This window comes from Cololabis saira, chromosome 23, assembly GCF_033807715.1.
Source record: "Cololabis saira isolate AMF1-May2022 chromosome 23, fColSai1.1, whole genome shotgun sequence".
NCBI lineage: Eukaryota > Metazoa > Chordata > Actinopteri > Beloniformes > Belonidae > Cololabis > Cololabis saira.
Window position 1 is genome coordinate 27,963,906 of NC_084609.1, and position 21,857 is coordinate 27,985,762.

The following is a 21,857-nucleotide window of genomic DNA, read 5'->3' on the forward strand; positions in this document are numbered from 1 at the left end:
AGAGGACGTAAGTGAAAAGGAAGAAATAAGAAGAGCGAGGAATAAGAACAACGAATGAGAAAATAAGTGAAAAGGTTAGTGTTCTTCTTCTCCTCTCACGTAAAAAACACTGGTACATCAGCAAAAATAGTCCCCGGTAATTCACTTCCGTTGTGGCTTTTTTATTTGCATCGTGTTTTTTTTTATTTGCAGCAGCGTTTATTTTATTTGCAGCGGGGTTTCTTTATATTTGCAGCGTTTCTTTTATTTGCAGCAGCGTTTTTTTTTATTTGCAGCATTTATTTTATTTGCAAAGCGTTTGTTTAATTTGCAGCGGCGTTTGTTTCTGTTTGCAGCGTTACTTTTATTTTCAGCAATGGCGGGTCTCGGCCACCGTACTACAAGGTATCAACACGACAATATGTGGTTTCACATAAAAGACCTGATTCATGGCTTTTCTCTCACTGCCAAGTGGATCATGATACAGAACCTAAATCAGTGATTCTTAACCATAGGGCCGCGGCCCACACTTGGGCCGCGAGCGCCATCTAGTGGGCCGCGAAAAAAAATCAGTTTTGTACATGTGGGCCGCGGGGGCCGCGGGACTGCATAGCAACTCCCGACCAAATGAGGAGAAGAAGACCCTCAGCTAGCTCTAGGTGTAATAGTAAGAGAAAATGTTGTGTATTTATAGAGAAAATCCTTCATTTTGCACAGAGTAGGTTTAGATCCGCCAGGATCGGGGATCGATTACTTGGGTCTGCGCCCAGAGCGAGCGAGCGCGGCGTGCTCATTTATCCTGACTCGTCCGCGCGGCCGGGGAGGTCGGTGCCGCTCGGGCGGTGGGCTCCATCGTTACTGCTGAAGGATTGTACATGTAGGTGTGTCGTCTGGACTGGACTGTTGTTCGGGCTCGCAAAAGCATCGGAAAGTGACTCTGCTGCAGCGGCCAGAGAGCTGCGGGTTCTGCCCGGCTCAGCTGATCAGGCTCGGATGAAGTCCGACACGCGCAGTCCTGACAACTTATTAATGTAAATAAAACTTAGTAAGTTACTTAGTAAGTGATTAGCTTGACTCTTACAGAGATGAGAAGCCTAACAGGTGGAAAGGGAAGTTCAACCCAGAATGGACAGATTCATCCTGGTTCAGTCTTCACACTGGGACAAAACCAGTGTCTCATACGTTCAGAGACCGTGCCGTTCAAAGTGCGAAAGTAAAACGCCACTGAAACAAAACACAAAGTTTTTCATCAAACATTTTCACTCAAGTCTGAACTGAAGTCACAGAAAATAAGCTGACCATCTTAAACATGTTTGGGTCCAGATACAGCTGTGAAGCAGCTTTCTCCACAATGAACATAATTAACTAAATATCGTTCCAGGCTCATCAATGAGCACCTTCTCATGTGCATGAGAACCTGACACCATCCAGCCCAGATTTAAAGTCCTGGCAGGAGAAATTAGAGCTCAGTTCTCTCACTGAACGACAGAAAGTGAGGGCATAAGATTAAGGGGAAGAAAGAAAAACTGCAAAACTTTTAAATTGTTAAGATGTGTTTATATTAATTTATTATAAAAATGTGTTGAGACAATTAACAAAGAAAAGGGGAAATTCAAACTGCTGGTAAAGAAATAAAATAAGATAGCATTTGAAAAATAAAATAAAATCTTATTTATTTATTTTATTTTTAAGAGAAAAAAATGTGTAATTGAAGTTACACATGTTAATGGGCAAATATGTACTTTTTTAATATAACAGTCAGATGCAGATGTTGATACAACTATGAGGCTACTGGAATATATATATATATATATATATATATATATATATATATATATATATATATATATATATATATATATATATATATATATATATATATATATATATATATATATATTTATTATGATGTTCTGGACCTTCGCTGCTATACAGTGTTAATATTTAACGGGCCTCGGGCCACTCTGTACTGAAAAAATTGGGCCCCAAGGTCAGAAAGGTTAAGAACCCCTGACCTAAATCTTAAAAGCAAAGGGTTTTTTTTCCTGAAAGACAACCTCAATAGAAAAACAACAACATCCAGCTGATCCAGCTACTACCGTACTTGGCACAGCTCATTTTACTAAACGTTTTTATCGCTGCACACCAGTCTGGATATTCTTTAGTCCATATCAGTCTCATTAGTTGTACGTCTATCCAGCGGCAGCCCGGAGGCAGTTTCTCATCCGCTGGTAGTCGAATCCGGAGGAAATCTGACAAATATTAGTCTTGAAGTGGAAAAGATTAGGACTAGTTATCTGCAATCATCATCTTGAAAGTTTATAAGGAGCCCAACTTGTGACTTGTTAAAGTTAAAAAGGAAAGATACCAGACAGGAAACCAGGCCACTACAGGCCCTAAGACGGTAAACGGGTGTCATGGAGCGACAGATACAAGACATCGCAACACAAATAGCTGCTCGTACAATAACCACTGACTGTAACAATACAGTACAAACTAGATACAAAAAGCTATTTAAAAAGTAATAAAAGTCCAATTTTGCAGTCATATCTTGCTTTCACTAAAATAAAGTATCACAATAAACTAAAAATTACTATCAAACTAGTAAAATTAGTGTTACATTATGCATTTCTCATTCAGGACCAGAGCTCTGAATAAATAGCACGCAGGACCATATTAGGCTTGAAAGTGAAAACTGGATCTTTGAGAAATGAGAGAAGATACAGGCTTTTATTGTTGTGTCTATGAATACATGCACAAAGTAACTGAGAGGCTCAGAAAGTAGAACCTCCTCAATCTAATCACTCCTTTTCCCCAGACACGAGCCGAGAAAAGCTCAGCTTTCTCTTTTTTTAATTAACCTCTGACTGCATTTATTAATCCGAGTCAATTCATCAAGTTAATTCATTCGCCGACATCCGAAAACGTGCACGGCGAGGATGACTTGGTGTCGTACATTGCTTCAGGCTGATAATTTAGTTAAGCTCTTCTTTCAACAAAGCGTGAAACAATATACACACCGAGCAAGCTCAGCTTTAAGCCAATAAAAACGGCATCCACCTAAACAAGACGCGATCCCAACGCCGAGCGGAAACACCGCACAAAGACTGCCGACCAGCCACGACGCTCCGCCGTCCCGAGAAACTGGAGACTCCAGAGTGCAACCTAGTAATGCCAAGTCGTTAGTACAACCTTTTCGTTGCTCCGACTGGAAAGAAGTGGCCGATTTTTTAAGCTTTTGCTGGTTGTGAAGACGAAATAAAGGTCACTGAAAGCCGTCCAGCTGTTCCTGAGATACGGCCTTGTGCAAAATCCCCCAGCTGAGCATCTGCATAGCAAACTAAAGACGTCCTCTGACTCACAGGCCCCAAAAATACACATATGTATATAAAATAAAACAAGATTAGGTAGTTTGGTACCTGAGAAACATCACAGCCACATACATCCCTAAATATGTCGAAATAGACAACTCTATGTAAACTTTCCTCTTCAAAAATCAGTCCAAAGTATAACACGTGTATTTATCTGTTCCCTCTTGGTTTACTAACACGAATACTTGGTTTTAAATCTTTGCTATCATCTGCTGTACCAAATCTGGTAATTCTGTTTAAGCAGAAAGAAATGGCCACGTAAACACAGCTGTTACAGTCTCCAGCTTCCACCGTCCCCACGCAGATCACGGTTGTTGTAAATGTAACCGTTGCTGCTCTGCAGCTCCCCCCCCTCAGCTGATCCAAATCTCTTCTGGTTTCAAAAACCCTGATAAGGATGACTAAACTGCCAAAGCTGAAGTTTGTGGGCTGATCTAAACCAGCAGCTCACAAGCCGGTGTGACGGAGGCCAAGTCTGTGTCCTGGATGGTTTCACACAGCGGAACAACTCAACCCTGAACCACTTTCTGGTGACACAAAAAAAGTATTTATCGCTATACTAGCAATAGTTTTGAATCTGTAAAAGCTGTTTAAACCTGCAGGCAGAGCAAAAACAAGCGCCCATGTGCACAAAGGCTCAGTAACACAGTAACAGACCAGGAAGCTTGTTCTCATTTTCATTTAGGTGACCGTGTTGATTCAACTTGACTCAACTCTTTGTTCCGGCTGACACCCAAATCAAGATTAAGCTTTACCATCAGAGCCTCATATCATATCATATCATTCATCTATTATGAAACAGAAAGATGTAATTTCACGTACTAGAGAACAGATATTTCAGTGTCTGCTAACACGACCTTGTCCCTTTGTTTAGGGCTTTGTTTAGAATAAAAGAAAAGTGGGCCGTTCAGACCTGCAGGATACTGTGACATCACAAACCCATATCAGAACAGAAGTATCCAGCTTCATCTTTCGATATCTCGGCCAAACCTCACCGGACAAAAAATCTTCTACCCAGATTTCAAGAGTGCCTGACTCCACCCCTTTCAACGTGGCTCCTGTGAACACTGTTGTAAAGACATGGTTGAAGAAGCCTGCTTTTGTACCACGACCTTGTGGTAACTGCCAAAACTATACCAAAAACTTTACAACAGTTACAACAAGTCTCCTTTAAAGGGGACCTATTATGGCATTTAATGTCTATTTTAAACAGGTCTTGAATGTCTTAAAAACAAGCTTTTGATTGTTTTTTCTAAATAAATTAGAAATTCAGCCTCTAAACCATGTCTTTATCTTTACCGTTTCTAACCTCATTATCTATGTGGGATTCTGAGTGGGCGGGGCTATGATAATGAGGCACTTTGCTGATTGACTTCCTGACGCGATGACGCGATGACGCGAATGACGCGATACACCGCTACGAAAAAATGGTGGAAGCTCAGGCCGGCGGAGTTAAGGCTGATTTATGGTTCCGCGTTACACCAACGCATTTAACGCGGAACCATAATTCAGGCTTTTTGCAACGCGAGCGAGCGTCAGCAACAAAATCAATTCCATTGCTTTATTTTCTATTGGACTGTCCTAACTGGCCGCAGCGACGCAGCGCAACGTTTTGAGCTGAACATTTTTGGACGCCCTGCTTCTATTTTCTTCCTGTCGCTCACGTTGAAAGGCGGTTGAAAGCGCTGTAGGAAACAGTCATGGATGAGGAACGGCTGATCCAGTTAGTTGAAATGAGAAGTTATCTCTATGATTCCTCCTCATTTCACTACAAAAACCTCAATAAAGTGGCAGCTGCTGGAGGGAGATGGACAGAGAGCGTCTGATGTCACGCAGTGCTACGCGATAGTCGGACGCTCTCATGCAGTTACACGGTTTTATAGTTGTGGGCGTGGTTTGCATTTTGGTAACGTAACGAAAATTTGCCGAATCTGAACGGCTCGTAGATCCACATCACACTGGACGGCTCATCCGGGCGGCTGAACAGACACTGCAGAATTTGGTTACTTTCCTCCTTCTCTGAGTTGGCAGGCTGAGGGGAGACCACTTTATACATGTTAAAGCAAGAAAAAACCTGTTTTTCATAATAGGTCCCCTTTAAATGCTGAAAACCATCAGAAGTTTAAAAGAGGGGGACAAATATTGAAAGTATTATACATATCAAAGTTTTCAACGAGTATTGGGTCAGAAAAGATGAGAGTCTACATCTCCTAATGACATGAAAGGCAGCAGCGTCTTACCTGCAGCGTACATGACCGCGAGCATGATGGAGGAGATCCACGCGATCTGACTGTAGGAGGCATCAAAGATGATCTGGATGTCTTTGAAGAAGACGGTGATGGCTTTGGGGAACGCGTAGGAGAACCCGATGGAGATGAAGGACGCCAGAACCACAGCCCACCCCCACCCGCCGTCAGGTGGGGGCACGGCGGACGGACCTGGGGCCGGGGGAGGCATCGCTGGCCCGCCTCAAAGCTGACTGCAGAGACGGGAAAAAGGAGGGAAAACAAAGCTCAAAATGGAATGATATAGGATACATCAGATCCAATAAAAGCATTCCTTCCTCGCAGACAATAAAAACACTAAACATCCTTCATTTGTATTTTTTTGTGAATTAATCTGAATTCTTGAACAAATCTTTCGCAACACTTAAAAGTTGGGTAACAGATCCATTTTTGGAGGTATATTATCTGAAATTCTTCGTAAACGATTTATTTAACGTTCTCGCATCAAAATAATAAATATTGATCACCGGAGTCACCGGAGTCACCGGACCGTTGGCTTCTTCTCCGGTGATCAGGGGCTGTCCACTGTGCTTTGTAGGTGTGGCCCACATTAGGGCTGCACGATTCTGGACAAAATGAGAATCACGATTTTTTTGCTTAGAATTGAGATCACGATTCTCTCACGATTTTTTTCCAATATAAAATTTATTGCACTTACTCCCCCGCTGCAACAGCTTTAACTTTGCAACAGCTGAACAAAAATATAATAACAATAAACATCTCTTGTCTTCTTTACTTTTTGAATAATTTAAACAATAATAACAATTTTGAACAATATTTGTTCCTCCCTGAGTTGAACACCCTTTCAGAAAGGGGACTTGTAACAGATCCTGTAGTTCTGAGGCAACAAATTATTCCTCTGGCTGGGATGAACCCCCCATTGCCTTTTGCTGCTATTAAGAAGCTGCCGATACAAAAGGTAAACGTTACAAAAAATATGATGGTGCCTGATAAAAGACTGGCATCAACTTTGTAACAGCTGACATTGAACATAAAAACAATAAACATCCAAAAAAATATATATATATTTTTTTTTTTTTTTTTTTTTTTTTTTTTTTAATTTTTAAATCGTCGTCATTTGGAAATGAGATTGCGTTCAAGCATGAATCGAGATCGCGATTTTTTAACGATTAATCGTGCAGCCCTAGCCCACATATATATATATATATATATATATATAGCCCACATATATATATATATATATATATATATGTGGGTTATATTTTTGTTATCAGAATCCCACCGACTCCTCCTACTCCTACTCCTACAATCTGCTTCAGCTAGAATGACTTACAGAGACATACAGTATTAGGAAATCATGTTTTACCTCTGGTTAATGTGGGACTATAATGGAACTATAATCATAAACAATTATTGTAAAGCTTAAACAATTATTGCAAAGCATAGAGCAGAGTGCAGACTTCTGCAATCTAAAGCGAGGGCGCTAATATGTGTCAGCAGCATGAATAGGTGTGTGCAAAGTTCGAATATCAGGGTGTGAGGAAGATGCAGAGTTCAAGTATCGGGGTGCTAGGAAGTTCAGCTGGTGAAAAGTGCAGCACACGCGAAAAGTAAAAGGCACGATAAGGGCACGCTAAGCACAAGATGAACAACAAACCCCTTATTTGGAGTGAAGACCCGTCTGAACAGGAAAAGCAGAAGTGAGGTCGGACAAGACAGTAGTGTGATCAAATGACCAATGCTATCATCTGTGCGCTTCAAATAAATACAGCCTGCTTACAACAGAGCGGCAGAGTTTCAGCAGATCAGAGACGGATCGCGGGGTCTGTAAAGCTGGGCTCTCCCTTTGCAAAGGCGAACGAAAGAAAGCGTGTGCTGAGTACTTATTTCTCAACCGATTGAACCTTCACTTGCGGCCTTCCTCCTGACTCAGGACCTGGGAAGTCTGGGTGACTTCAACACTACCCCGCCTTTAAAAGACACGCTGGCACTGATATGACTAGGGCTGGGGATCGATTCAAATGTCAAGAATCGATTCGATTCCGATTCTTAAGATTCAGAATCGATTATCAAGATTTGATTCGATTCAAATCCGATATTGATTTGGGTTAGTGTTATTAAAACTGTTTTTTGAGCTGTTGCATGAATTATATGACTGTAGTTATGCAACATATTAATACTAGTATTATATTGAGATTAAACAGCAAGCATTGCAGCTAATGATGCTGTAAGGACCAATCAGCTCCCAGAATGCTGATAGAACTGCTTTCAGAAACATGTGGGTCAGAATTACCAAACAGATCCAGGGAGGAAACAGAGACGGATGAAATCGGTTTTAGTTTATCCCACATTCCATTTTTATTTGTTCCATTTTCGGTCTATTTTGGTTTTTAATTTTTGAGAATTTGGTTTTTAGCATTTTTTGCAAATTCAACCCCAAGACAGTATATAAAGTAATGAAATATAGACAATTTATGCAATTATAACCTAACACTTTAATGTTTTCATACCTTTAAACATATTTAAAGGCAAAAACATGCACAAGTTATTCTCGTGTCAAACAAAACATTCCTTTTTTGTGGATAAACAAAAAAATAACCAAAAGTTGTAATGTAATTATGAAAAAAAGGACCTCCCCCCCCAAAAAAAAAAAAATCGATCTTTAGACATATGAATCGATTTTTAGGAATTAATATGAGAATCGATTTAGAATTGGGAAATCATGTTTTCAACACAGGCCTAGTGTGCTGAGTACTTCAACAATTCTTCAACCGCTTGAACCTTCACTTGCCTTCCTCCTGACTTGGGAAGTCTGGGTGACTTCAACACTACCCCACGCTTAAAAGACACGCTGGCACTGATATGACCAAAGCAAGCCTCAGTTGGTGTCTTGTCCCATTCTTCCTTCCAACTCGTGAACTTATTGAAGGGCAAAGACGGTACACACCGAACCCTCTACATCCTCAGTCATGACATATTCATGTTTGCATGGCATTTACGAGACGTGATCTTGAGAGGGACACATGTTTTCCGCACTGATGCTGCCAACACACCTCAAACATCAAAAGCTGGGGAAACTGTTTATAGGAAACTGTCACAGATCATTACAGACAATCCGAGCTCAGCCAGCACCTCCAGCTCGTATTGACAGTGCACACACGGCCGTGTGATGAGAAGGCTTTGTCCTTGCTGTCAGTCACATGGACAGCTGCCAGTAGCGGAGAGCAGAGTGACACACGAGGACATGCCAGAGCTGCGTATCCCGGGCAACGCCACGGGCGCGCACACACACACAACGCTCCCTATCCGGCGGGGCTTGCACCCGCTGCACCTGAGAGGCCGGACCCGCCCAGTTTTCACCTTGGGCCCGCACCCCCGGCTCCGGGGAGGTAATGGAAACAGGCCGAGGCAGTCAAGTGACGGGAAGGTAGTTATACGGCTCTGTGTACAAAGTAAACACACGCCCTGACAAAGGACAAAAGGCCTTTGTCACACGCACACACACACACACAAAGCAGTTCAGTTCAGAGTCACTTGTCACAATGTATGTGAGGTGTAGCGAGCAGGTGGTTTTGTCCTTTAACTCCGACCAGCTCGGCCTGCAACCAGCCAGAAGTCGGGTACATATACATCTATAAATATCTCACGGTGCTGGCAGGGAGTCCGACTTCAACGGACACAAGGCGACATGTCGACACACACATGATCCAGTAAGTGTGGCGGAGTAATTAACCTCCAGTGGATGGAAAGAAAACCAGTTCGGCCCGGTTCAATTCAGTCGAGCCGCGGCGGTTGGTGTCGCAAAACAAAGGACTTCAATGTGTTCTGGGGCTGGAAAACCACCACCCCGGACATCGTCTGGATCGCAGCACTGCAGCTCTTCAAGCTGCGCCATACTCAAACAATCAAGAGCATTTCCCACTTTAAAGTGAAGAAAGCAGAACAATGATGTCTCTGTTCTGACGTTGTCCTCTCGTTCCCCCCCAACTGTTTTAAACAAAAGCATCCAGCGTCTTTTGAAATTACATTTAAATGCTGTTTTCTTGTTAAATTCAGCAATAAGAAAAAGGAAGTGCACCAATTATAAGATTTTATGTCAGGACCTGATAGAAAAACATCACCGGGCAGTAAAATGAAGTAAATATGACCTCAGATACAATATATGACTGTTTTATAAGGTACAGAACAACAACTAAACCATGATGAGGGAATGATTTAATAGCCTGCCAAAGCATCTTTAGTGGCAATAACCCGAACGAATTGTTTTCTCTTTGACATTATGAGCTTCTTACATCTTGAGGAGGAATTTAACTTTATACAAAGTTGTGTCAATGTTCATTTATGGCCCACTAAGAAGTAATAAGTATAAGAAGTAACTTTACTGGGTCGCTGCATTCAGATCTGCTGGCACGTTTGGGTCGTTTGTCCTGTTGAATGGCTCATTTTCAGCTTTAGCACAGCTCGACATTTGGCTCTTTAATACCTTGGCAAAGACATGCAACGAATAAAAGAAAATGTATAATAAAAATAGTCACCAACGAATTTAATCTTTGACTATTGTTGGCAAAGAAAAAAGAAAAAGATCAATAGAGGCATCACCTTCCTTCCTATCTCTGCTGAGAGTTGCACATGTGCAATAGAGCACAGCGCCAGGGAAAAAATATGGCAAGGGCCGAAGCATCACCACAGCGACTGGCAGCAAAGGTCATTAAAAGATGTATTTTTAAAGTTTTTAATTCATTTAGTAGAAAAACAAACCTCATGCACAATGTGAAAGTTGAGAGCTAAATAAAAGCCACTTCATAATTATGAGATTCATGATCTGATTAGTCGACTAATGATTTCACAGGTCGATGACTTATCGACTATCAGAATAGTCATTAATTGCAGTCCTACTTCGGTACACAGAGGGTCAATTCAAAGAGCTCAAGGTTGATCACTGAGAACTCTAGTGCCTAAAAAACTGGACCTGGCATCGCCGCTCCGCCAGCGAGCTCAACAGCTGGTTTGAGGCATTTGTTCTGATGCCTTGTATTTGCCCAATGTGATGCTCTGCTTCATAGCCAAATATCTCCACTTTGTTCATATCTTTAAAAGAAATTGTTGCAGAAGGGTTGTGGTTTGCTCAGATGCATCATTGCAACCCGAAACTATCCAAAGGGAGAAAGGCTTTCATGTGGGAATCCCTCCGAAAGAGGAATATTTCTTCCACTGACATAAACATTACATTTTCCATTTCTGAATATTTTTCCTCTCTTTAGAAATATGAATGTAAGGGTCGCTGGGTGGCACAGTGGTTAAAGCAAGCGGCACATATACTGAGGCTACAGTCCTCCCTCTCTCTCTCTACCCCCTTCCTGTCTGCACTTTGAATAAAGGCCACTAGAGCTGCAAAAGACCTTCTCAATCCTCCCAAAAATTGCTTCTCTAGATTCATTGCTGACGTAATGCCTCGTTGGCATTGTGTTATTACACGCCCGAATGCTCCAAATCACTCCAACCTGCCAAAACTCCTGCTTTTACACAGACGGCCCCACCTACCGATGAGTAATTACTTAAGTTTATTGGCAGCACCTGGCTGCTACGTGGGAGGGAAGTACTTTCTACTTCAAGTGACTTTATTTACTTGAATAGTCCTTTATTCTAACATATGGGTCCTATTGCTCTGTACTACTTTATTTCCAACATGATAGCAGTGTGAAGTAACGGACATGCTTGAACATACTTAACCCTTGTGCTGTCTTCGGGTCAAAATGACCTCATTCTCCTTCCTTCTTCCCTTCTTTTCTCCCTTCCTTCCTTCTTTCCTTGTTTTCTCCCTTCCTTCCTTCCTTCTTCCCTTCCTCTTTTCTCCCTTCCTTCCTTCTTTCCTTGTTTTCTCCCTTCCTTCTCCCTTCTTTCCTTCCTTCCTTCCTTCCTTCCTTCCTTCCTTCCTTCCTTCCTTCCTTCCTTCCATCCTTCCTTCCATCCATCCTTCCTTTCTTCCTTCTTTCCTCCTGCTCTCTCCTTCCTTCTTCCTTTCCTCTTTTCTCTCTTCCTTCCTTCTTTCCTTGTTTTCTCCCTTCCTTCTTTCCTTCCTTCCTTCCATCCATCCTTCCTTTCTTCCTTCTTTTTTCCATTCCTTCCTTCTTTCCTCCTGCTCTCTCCTTCCTTCTTCCTTTCCTCTTTTCTCTCTTCCTTCCTTCCTTGTTTTCTCCCTTCCTTCCTTCCTTCCTTCCTTCCTTCCTTCCTTCTTTTCTCCCTTCCTTCCTTCTTTCCTTGTTTTCTTCCTTCCTTCCTTCTTTTTTCTCTTCCTTCCTTCTTTCCTCCTGCTGTCTCCTTCCTTCTTCCCTTCCTATTTTCTCCCTTCCTTCCTTCCTTCCTTCCTTCTTTTCTCCCTTCCTTCCTTCCTATTTTCTCCCTTCCTTCCTTCTTTCCTTGTTTTCTCCCTTCCTTCTCCCTTCTTTCCTTCCTTCCTTCCATCCATCCTTCCTTCCTTTCTTCCTTCTTTCCTCCTGCTCTCTCCTTCCTTCTTCCTTTCCTCTTTTCTCTCTTCCTTCCTTCTTTCCTTGTTTTCTCCCTTCCTTCTTTCCTTCCTTCCTCCCTTCCTTCCTTCCATCCATCCTTCCTTTCTTCCTTCTTTTTTCCCTTCCTTCCTTCTTTCCTCCTGCTCTCTCCTTCCTTCTTCCTTTCCTCTTTTCTCTCTTCCTTCCTTCTTCCCTTCTTTTCTCCCTTCCTTCCTTCTTTCCTTGTTTTCTCCCTTCCTTCCTTCCTTCTTCCCTTCCTCTTTTCTCCCTTCCTTCCTTCTTTCCTTGTTTTCTCCCTTCCTTCTCCCTTCTTTCCTTCCTTCCTTCCTTCCTTCCTTCCTTCCTTCCTTCCTTCCATCCTTCCTTCCATCCATCCTTCCTTTCTTCCTTCTTTCCTCCTGCTCTCTCCTTCCTTCTTCCTTTCCTCTTTTCTCTCTTCCTTCCTTCTTTCCTTGTTTTCTCCCTTCCTTCTTTCCTTCCTTCCTTCCATCCATCCTTCCTTTCTTCCTTCTTTTTTCCATTCCTTCCTTCTTTCCTCCTGCTCTCTCCTTCCTTCTTCCTTTCCTCTTTTCTCTCTTCCTTCCTTCCTTGTTTTCTCCCTTCCTTCCTTCCTTCCTTCCTTCCTTCTTTTCTCCCTTCCTTCCTTCTTTCCTTGTTTTCTTCCTTCCTTCCTTCTTTTTTCTCTTCCTTCCTTCTTTCCTCCTGCTGTCTCCTTCCTTCTTCCCTTCCTATTTTCTCCCTTCCTTCCTTCCTTCCTTCCTTCTTTTCTCCCTTCCTTCCTTCCTATTTTCTCCCTTCCTTCCTTCTTTCCTTGTTTTCTCCCTTCCTTCTCCCTTCTTTCCTTCCTTCCTTCCATCCATCCTTCCTTCCTTTCTTCCTTCTTTCCTCCTGCTCTCTCCTTCCTTCTTCCTTTCCTCTTTTCTCTCTTCCTTCCTTCTTTCCTTGTTTTCTCCCTTCCTTCTTTCCTTCCTTCCTCCCTTCCTTCCTTCCATCCATCCTTCCTTTCTTCCTTCTTTTTTCCCTTCCTTCCTTCTTTCCTCCTGCTCTCTCCTTCCTTCTTCCTTTCCTCTTTTCTCTCTTCCTTCCTTCTTCCCTTCTTTTCTCCCTTCCTTCCTTCTTTCCTTGTTTTCTCCCTTCCTTCCTTCCTTCTTCCCTTCCTCTTTTCTCCCTTCCTTCCTTCTTTCCTTGTTTTCTCCCTTCCTTCTCCCTTCTTTCCTTCCTTCCTTCCTTCCTTCCTTCCATCCTTCCTTCCATCCATCCTTCCTTTCTTCCTTCTTTCCTCCTGCTCTCTCCTTCCTTCTTCCTTTCCTCTTTTCTCTCTTCCTTCCTTCTTTCCTTGTTTTCTCCCTTCCTTCTTTCCTTCCTTCCTTCCATTCATCCTTCCTTTCTTCCTTCTTTTTTCCATTCCTTCCTTCTTTCCTCCTGCTCTCTCCTTCCTTCTTCCTTTCCTCTTTTCTCTCTTCCTTCCTTCCTTGTTTTCTCCCTTCCTTCTCCTTCCTTCCTTCCTTCCTTCCTTCCTTCTTTTCTCCCTTCCTTCCTTCTTTCCTTGTTTTCTTCCTTCCTTCCTTCTTTTTTCTCTTCCTTCCTTCTTTCCTCCTGCTGTCTCCTTCCTTCTTCCCTTCCTATTTTCTCCCTTCCTTCCTTCCTTCCTTCTTTTCTCCCTTCCTTCCTTCCTATGTTCTCCCTTCCTTCCTTCTTTCCTTGTTTTCTCCCTTCCTTCTCCCTTCTTTCCTTCCTTCCTTCCATCCATCCTTCCTTCCTTTCTTCCTTCTTTCCTCCTGCTCTCTCCTTCCTTCTTCCTTTCCTCTTTTCTCTCTTCCTTCCTTCTTTCCTTGTTTTCTCCCTTCCTTCTTTCCTTCCTTCCTCCCTTCCTTCCTTCCATCCATCCTTCCTTTCTTCCTTCTTTTTTCCCTTCCTTCCTTCTTTCCTCCTGCTCTCTCCTTCCTTCTTCCTTTCCTCTTTTCTCTCTTCCTTCCTTCTTTCCTTGTTTTCTTCCTTCCTTCCTTCTTTCCTCCCTTCTTCTCTTCCTCCTTCCTTGACCCGAAGACAGCACAAGGGTTAAACCTGTGACTGAGGGAAAGCAGGGATATTCTCCACCTGCGGTACCACCACCATGTTGCTAACCGTATTAATTCCACCTGGACGAGCACCAGGCATATCAATCACGTCATGTAGGGACACGTCGTGTCCCTCCGTGTAAACAAGTTTGGGCTACGGAGCCCAGTCACCTTTCCGGGAACTCTGAAACTCGAACACGCGTCGTTGGATTACTCTGCGGACCTTTACAGGGGCAAGATAAGGTCGTTTTAATTTTGATGGTTGGCCTTATTCCTTTAAACCAGCCAGGGAGCTCCAGCTCCAGCAGATGAGAGAGAGAGGGAGGCTGGGAGACAAAAGGGCGGTCCGGAAGGTTCCCGTCTTTACCTCATCCCAACGTAATAACATGCTGCATTGTTTGTGAGTGGGTACCAAACTGTGTCAGGAAAGTCTGTCGAGATTTGTCAAAAATAAGTCTCCTTTTTAGGCCTTCTGCATGTTCTGTCCTCTCAACAAACCAGCACTAATAAAATAAGATGCTGTAAGTGGTAGAGTTAGAGAACTGGCTTCACCGGCCGAGTCTTCCTGCACAACCAATCAGCAGTAATCTGTTTTAACCGTCTCCTCCCGTAAGCAGTCCCAGCTCCCTCTGACATAACACTAATTATATGCCTTCAAAATGAATCAGATGCTCCAGTTTCGGAGTAAACAGGAGAAGATGAGCTGAAGATGAAGACAAACAGCTCCTAAAAAAAGAGTTAGTTATGTAAAGTGCAGTCTGCTGACGGGTCTGAGCAGCGTGGGTAAAACTCAAGGAACGCCGATGCCGCCCTGGAGCAAAAGTCAAAGTGACGCTTGGGCAGGAGCAGCAGCTGAATCTGCATCCAGCAGCAGCTTTCCTTTGGCCTTAGCCAAGCTTCGCCAGCTAAGTGGATGTTTATCTCCTCAGAGAATGTGTAAACGTCTGGGGAGGACGGGCATTAATAAATGATGCTGCTCTCCGTCCTCCCAGCGGGCGGCTGCTCGCACCAGGTCGGGTTGCAGCACAGCGGAGCCTCATTCATGCCCAGTCAACAGGAAGCCATTACTGGCACTCACTCCTGCGCTCACACCAGTTCACGTCACCAAGTTTTGAATGTTTTTAGCACTAGGGATGGGCGGTATGGACTAAAAAATGTATCACGATAATTTTTGGCATTTATCCTGATAACGATAAAAATGACAATAAAAAAATACCAATTCAACTCCACCTTTGTAACTATAAATCTATCACCACATTCAGTCTTTGGAGCCCCCAAAACACTGCTCTAAAAGATACTAAATGCTACTAAACTACACCAATCTTTCTTTATTTCTTTCTGGCTCATTTCTATCTTTCTTTCTTTCTTTCTGGCTCATTTCTTTCTTTCTATCTTTCTTTCTTTCTTTCTTTCTTTCTGGCTCATTTCTTTTTTTCTTTCTTTCTTTCTTTCTTTCTGGCTCATTTCTTTCTTTCTTTCTTTCTTTCTTTCTTTCTTTCTTTCTTTCTTTCTTTCTTTCTGGCTCATTTCTTTCTTTCTTTCTTTCTTTCTGGCTCCTTTCTTTCTTTCTTTCTTTCTTTCTGGCTCATTTCTTTCTTTCTTTCTTTCTTTCTTTCTTTCTGGCTCATTTCTTTCTTTCTTTCTTTCTGGCTCATTTCTTTCTTTCTTTCTTTCTTTCTTTCTTTCTGGCTCATTTCTTTCTTTCTTTCTTTCTTTCTGGCTCATTTCTTTCTTTCTTTCTTTCTTTCTTTCTGGCTCATTTCTTTCTTTCTTTCTTTCTTTCTTTCTGGCTCATTTCTTTCTTTCTTTCTTTATTTTCTGGCTCATTTCCTTCCTTCCTTTCTTTCTTTCTTTCTTTCTTTCTTTCTGGCTCATTTCCATCTTTCTTTCTTTATTTTCTGGCTCATTTCCTTCCTTCCTTTCTTTCTTTCTTTCTTTCTTTCTTTCTTTCTTTCTTTCTTTCTTTCTTTCTTCTTTTCATTCTTCCTTCCTTCCTTCCTTCCTTCCTTCCTTCCTTCCTTCCTTCCTTCCTTCCTTCCTTCCTTCCTTCCTTCCTTCCTTCCTTCCTTCCTTCCTTCACGTACGTTGTGCGTGGATTTAACACAGAACCATAAATCAGCTTTACACAAAAACGTCATCAACAGGAATTTATCATTTTTACCGCGAGATGACAAATTCTTACCGTGGGGAATTGTTTTTTTACGGTTTATCGTGAACGGTAAAATATCGCCCATTCCTATCTAGCACACATACATTTTTATCTGAGGACGAGAAAATACAGAAAAAGAGGAGTGTCAATTAGGAAGTCTTTTGCAAAATATCAGCGTACGGTCGATAAACTCAATGAAAATATGCAATTGTTTGGTTTAAAGACCTGGTAATGAGAGCTAATGTTGATCCAAATGCAATATATTGAATAATCTAAATCTTGTGTAAACATTTCCAGAGAAAACCATTCAAAAGGCGTGCCGTCTCCAGCCTTTCCACTTCTCTGGAACTGTACCACGTGTGCAGTGTGTTTGTACACCATTACTCAACAACCAAAATAACAGTGCGTCTACGGGAACCGGCCCGGTGAATGGGAGTCTAATCCCGAAGACGAAGCTCTCGTATTGGCCCTTTAATCAAAGCTGCAGATTAAGCCGTTCTCCGAGTTCCACACACTGGATCTAATCCACGCTAATCAGATTACAGGCTGCCCACAGCAGCGCTCGCTGGAGATACGGGTCTTGATTGATTGAACGTGACGACGATGCAAGATGGATCCTCAGACCGTAAGGAGCTTAAGTTGATGGGTTGGAATATGAAGCCCTGAATAGATTGACCGTAAAAGAGCAGCGACAAAGCTGGAGAGGAAAAACTGGTGCGAATTCAGTCCTGCAGAGCCTCTTTATGACCAACCACATAAGTACATAAGAAGCCGAGCAAAGCAGCGTCCCCGATGAGACGCTACAATGTCAACATTTCCCAATATTTAGTTCCAAGTAGGGATTTCCATCGAGCGTCGTCTTCGCCGTGCCCATCACCTAACGCTGATAACGCCGGGCCGCGCTCAAAGCTGAGGACTGGTTCGGCTGAACCGCAGTGCATTTCACTCCCACGCGGGGGGCAAGAGGCAATCCCCAACCAGAAGGACTTGATTGTTTAGACCTTGGGTAATTATTAAGTTTTATTGACCCCTGCAGGGGGAAACTCTCAGTATTTTCTCCAGAGGAAGCTCAAAGATCAGCAGCTCGGGCTCTTTATGGCAGATTGAGTAACTCTAGCCACCCTCGGCCCATCACCCGCGGGGGTGAATGTATGTGGCTAACATAATCAATAAATCTCACCTCGCTGTTTTAAAACATAATTAAATACCGGTACCCTTGAGTCCTGCAGCTGAGTCCACCTGCACTTTGGCAGAGGACGGAGCCCCGTGCACAAAGTGATGAAAATAGACCTTAAATTAATGTTTACATATGAGAACTGATGGACCGTAGACAGAAAACAGAAGTGCTTGGAGATTAAAATGTACATAAGATTGATTAAATTAACCTGAAACATGTGTTCAGAAAGGCCTTTAACATAAACCTGTGAGGAACATCGAGGCTCAACAGGTTGAAATGTTTATTAGCGGACTGCTGCTTTTCTTAAAGGTCAGAGTCTCTGAATTCACTTTTGGTTCTTCCTGATTTACTTTCCAATAATTATACTCAACCACGTAGAGTAACACGACCAGTGAGAGATAGCAGAGGCTGCAGGTTGTGTTGTCCACCAGAGTCATTGTCAGGCTCTTTAGCCTGGGTTAGCAATGTAGCAGTTTCATAGCTGCGGGACGTTGTTTTCAGTCATAGTCAGCAAGCGTTAGCAGCTGAGCGTGGACAGCTAACGTTCCTGGCTAGCCCTTCCTGAGGAGCACACCCGGCTAGCTGGTTGCCACAACAGTCCAGGGGGTGAAACATCTGGGCCCAGAATCTTCTTTAGGACTAGCCACTCCAACCTGTCTGTATAACTAATAGCACAACGAGCCATATTACCGTTATAATAGAGGGAATGTGCATGACGTCACAGATGCGACTTCAAAGCGGGTTTCGCCCACTGAGTGTCAGAAAGACTGAGTGTCAGAAAGACTGAGTGGCAGAAAGACTGAGTGTCAGAAAGACTGAGTGGCAGAAAGACTCCGTGGCAGCGTAAACTTTCAGTTTGAGCAACTGCAAAACATCTAAAATGGTAAAGAGCTGTTGTGCGATCGACTGTACTCATAGATTTAGCAAGAAATCGGAGTTATCGTTTTACAGACTGCCGAAAAATAAGCTTAAGAGAGACAAATGTATCGCTGCAATTCACAGAAACAACTGGATTCCAGACACCGATACGTGGATTTGCGGTTCCCATTTTGTATCAGGTAATGTTGGATTTTTGGGTAGCTAACGTTAAACGGTCAAATCATAAAGTTCGGTGTCCCCATTACTTTAATTTCACCAACAAATCCTGCCTTGAAGTAGGACCAAGCGTCCAGACTTTTGTAAGCCTTCAAGCTTTGCTTCGCGTATTTCCCCGGCGTAGAAATTAAGTTCATAAAAACATCAGGAAACTCTATCCGTGGCCAAATATTAATGTCCATGGACCACTGGTTCTTGGTAACTGTACCAAATATTAATGTCCATGGACCACTGGTTCTTGGTAACTGTACCAAATATTAATGTCCATGGACCACTGGTTCTTGGTAACTGTACCAAATATTAATGTCCATGGACCACTGGTTCTTGGTAACTGTACCAAATATTAATGTCCATGGACCACTGGTTCTTGGTAACTGTACCAAATATTAATGTCCATGGACCACTGGTTCTTGGGGTAACTGTACCAAATATTAATGTCCATGGACCACTGGTTCTTGGTAACTGTACCAAATATTAATGTCCATGGACCACTGGTTCTTGGTAACTGTACCAAATATTAATGTCCATGGACCACTGGTTCTTGGTAACTGTACCAAATATTAATGTCCATGGACCACTGGTTCTTGATAACTGTACCAAATATTAATGTCCATGGACCACTGGTTCTTGGTAACTGTACCAAATATTAATGTCCATGGACCACTGGTTCTTGGGGTAACTGTACCAAATATTAATGTCCATGGACCACTGGTTCTTGGTAACTGTACCAAATATTCATGTCCATGGACCACTGGTTCTTGGTAACTGTACGGGTCACTGTCAAGTCCAACTGCCTTTAATTTAAGCCGGTTGCTGACAGGCTACCAAGCCGGGTTTAGCCACTTGGTTCAAAGCAAACACCAACCACCTCCTAAGTTTCCCATGTGCATTTTTTTCTCCCCATGATGTTGTCTTCCAAACATTAGCTCTCTTGTGCTTTAACCAGAAGGAAATGTCCCTTGTTTGGAATGTATTTCATCAAAAATACAAGTACTGGAAGTGCTTTCAGGCATCTGACTTAATAAAACACTGAATAAAACTACAAGTCAGTGTGTGTGTGTGTGTGTGTGTGTGTGTGTGTGTGTGTGTGTGTGTGTGTGTGTGTGTGTGTGTGTGTGTGTGTGTGTGTGTGTGTGTACCTCTGTCAAGGACATAACCTAATACCTCAGCTTGGTGGGAAAGAGACAACAATGATGTCTTTGTGAAAGCGGTCCAGATCAGCCTATCAGGTTGGATCAACAGCGAGGGCCGGAGCGGAGACCCCGGTGTTGCGTTTCAGGTGAGCCTGAGCAGAACGGGGCCGGGAGGGTGTGGCCACGATGGCGAGAGGCTGAGAGCAAACAAGGCCTGCCTGTGGACGTGGAAAGTCACTGGGTTTCAGGGGCTCGTGTTTGGACTGACCGTTTCCCACCACTCCTGCAGTCTCGGGAGCAACAAAACACGATTCTGTTCAGACGCCAAAGGCTGCCTGGAACCGAGCAGAGAAAACACGCTGTAGATCCGCACACGCCAGGAGCACAAGGCGGGCGGCTGTACTGGCGGATTATTTATGTTTCTAAGGCACTTTTTGTGTGCATCACAAACCGAACGCCAAGAGCGTCACCCCAGACGGCCCTGCAGACCCGTGTATGGTATCACTCAGCAAAAAAGCTCCAGCGTGGACTCTGTGTTTTACATTCTTTCTTTCTTTTTAACCAGTATGGAAATTATTCGCCGTTAAAAAAGATTCAACAGATTACAAAATAAATTAAAGCTGCAAGCAGCGATGAACGGGCCCTCGCGCGTGCAATTTTCACCAATAAAAGTCAAGGACTCAAAACTAAGTCCGATGACACCACCCATGACTCTTCATGTCAAACCATTCAAAAGTTATGGCAGAAAATAGGAACTATCCCATATCGACCAATCAGAAGAAGGGGCAGGGCTAATTTGCACCAATTATGCTCAAGGACTCAAAAATTAAGTTCGATGACACCACCCACGACTCTTTATGTTCAAAGACTATGGCAGAAAGTAGGAACTATCAAATATGGACCAAGATGGTCCCCCCCCATGAGATGAAGAGGGGGCGCGCCTTTTGGCGTCTAGCGTCGCCACGGTAACGCTTTTGACTGAGAAAAGTAATGCGCATGGTCGCAGGAACGAGACGCACATTTTGATGTATAACACACCTGGGTGCACGTTACGGTTCGGGCGAAGCGGCCAAAGAAATGGCATAAATTGCGCCAAAATTACACGATTAATTCAAAATGACCGACTTTCTGTTTGGTTTCAGCCATGGCGCCAAGAGACTTTTCTTTAAGTTGCGACATGATACAGGTGTGTACTGATTTCCGTGCATGTACGTCAAACCGTATTGTGGGGCTTGAGGCACAAAGTTTTCTAGGGGGCGCTGTTGAGCCATTAGGCCACGCCCATTAATGCAAACCATTAAATATCACATTTTTCGCCAAGCCTGGCTTGCGTGCAAAATTTGGTGACTTTTAAGGCATGTTTAAGGGGGGCAAAAAGGTCCTCAGATACAATTCCTACAGATACAATAGGGCCTTCGCACTGTCAGTGCTCGGGCCCTAATAACATGTGATAGATTTGCTATTAGTCACATGTCAGTCTCCATCTATGGTCATGGGCTGTGAGTATTGAGCATCTGGTCAGGATGGCCGATGTTTTGAGCCTCAGACCGAGGCCTCGCGGCACATTCAGGGCCAGTGAGGTTAAACCTCTCCGCTTGGCTTGTGATGGACGGATGATCGCGCTTAACCACACAGAGTCATGCCAGTAATCACGATTAAAAGAGTTTGGCCTTAGCCTACATCCCTCTGTGGTTGTTGGCGTCCATGTTGTTGGCGTCTTTTCTGCAGCCCTGTCCCCTCCACTGCTGAGCTGGCTTTTGTTTACTTCCTAAAAGCATCTCAGACATAGTAACAGAACATAATAAAGCAGAACATCTGCGAGTTGGAGCCAATAAATGTTGAGCACCAGTAATTTTTATTGACACTTCAGCAGGCTATCTTTACAGCCCGCTTGACAAGGACTAAGACGTCCCTGACTACCGGAGTACCATGGATTACTCTGGTCTCGGTTGCACATGAGTGCGATTGCTGCCTGTATACATGTCAACACGCTGTTACGCTAAGCAGCCGTTTGTTTACGGGAAGCACACGCAGTCACAGATTAGGGGCAACGCAGGAACAGTGCAGAAAATGTGATGGCAACAATCCTGACTGTGGCTTTGAAGATGATTTATAAACCTGCTGGCTGGAGGAACCTTTTTAAC

General features: G+C 43.3%; 1 protein-coding gene across 1 annotated transcript in view; it reads right to left on the bottom strand.

Moving 5' to 3' along the window:
- LOC133424004 (monocarboxylate transporter 2-like) overlaps positions 1–21,857 on the bottom strand; it is a 57,471-nt gene that overhangs the window by 22,657 nt on the left and 12,957 nt on the right. Inside the window, 1 exon segment of the mRNA XM_061714361.1 lies at positions 5,591–5,829. Coding sequence (XP_061570345.1) covers positions 5,591–5,807 — 217 coding nt within the window. The 5' untranslated portion in view covers positions 5,808–5,829.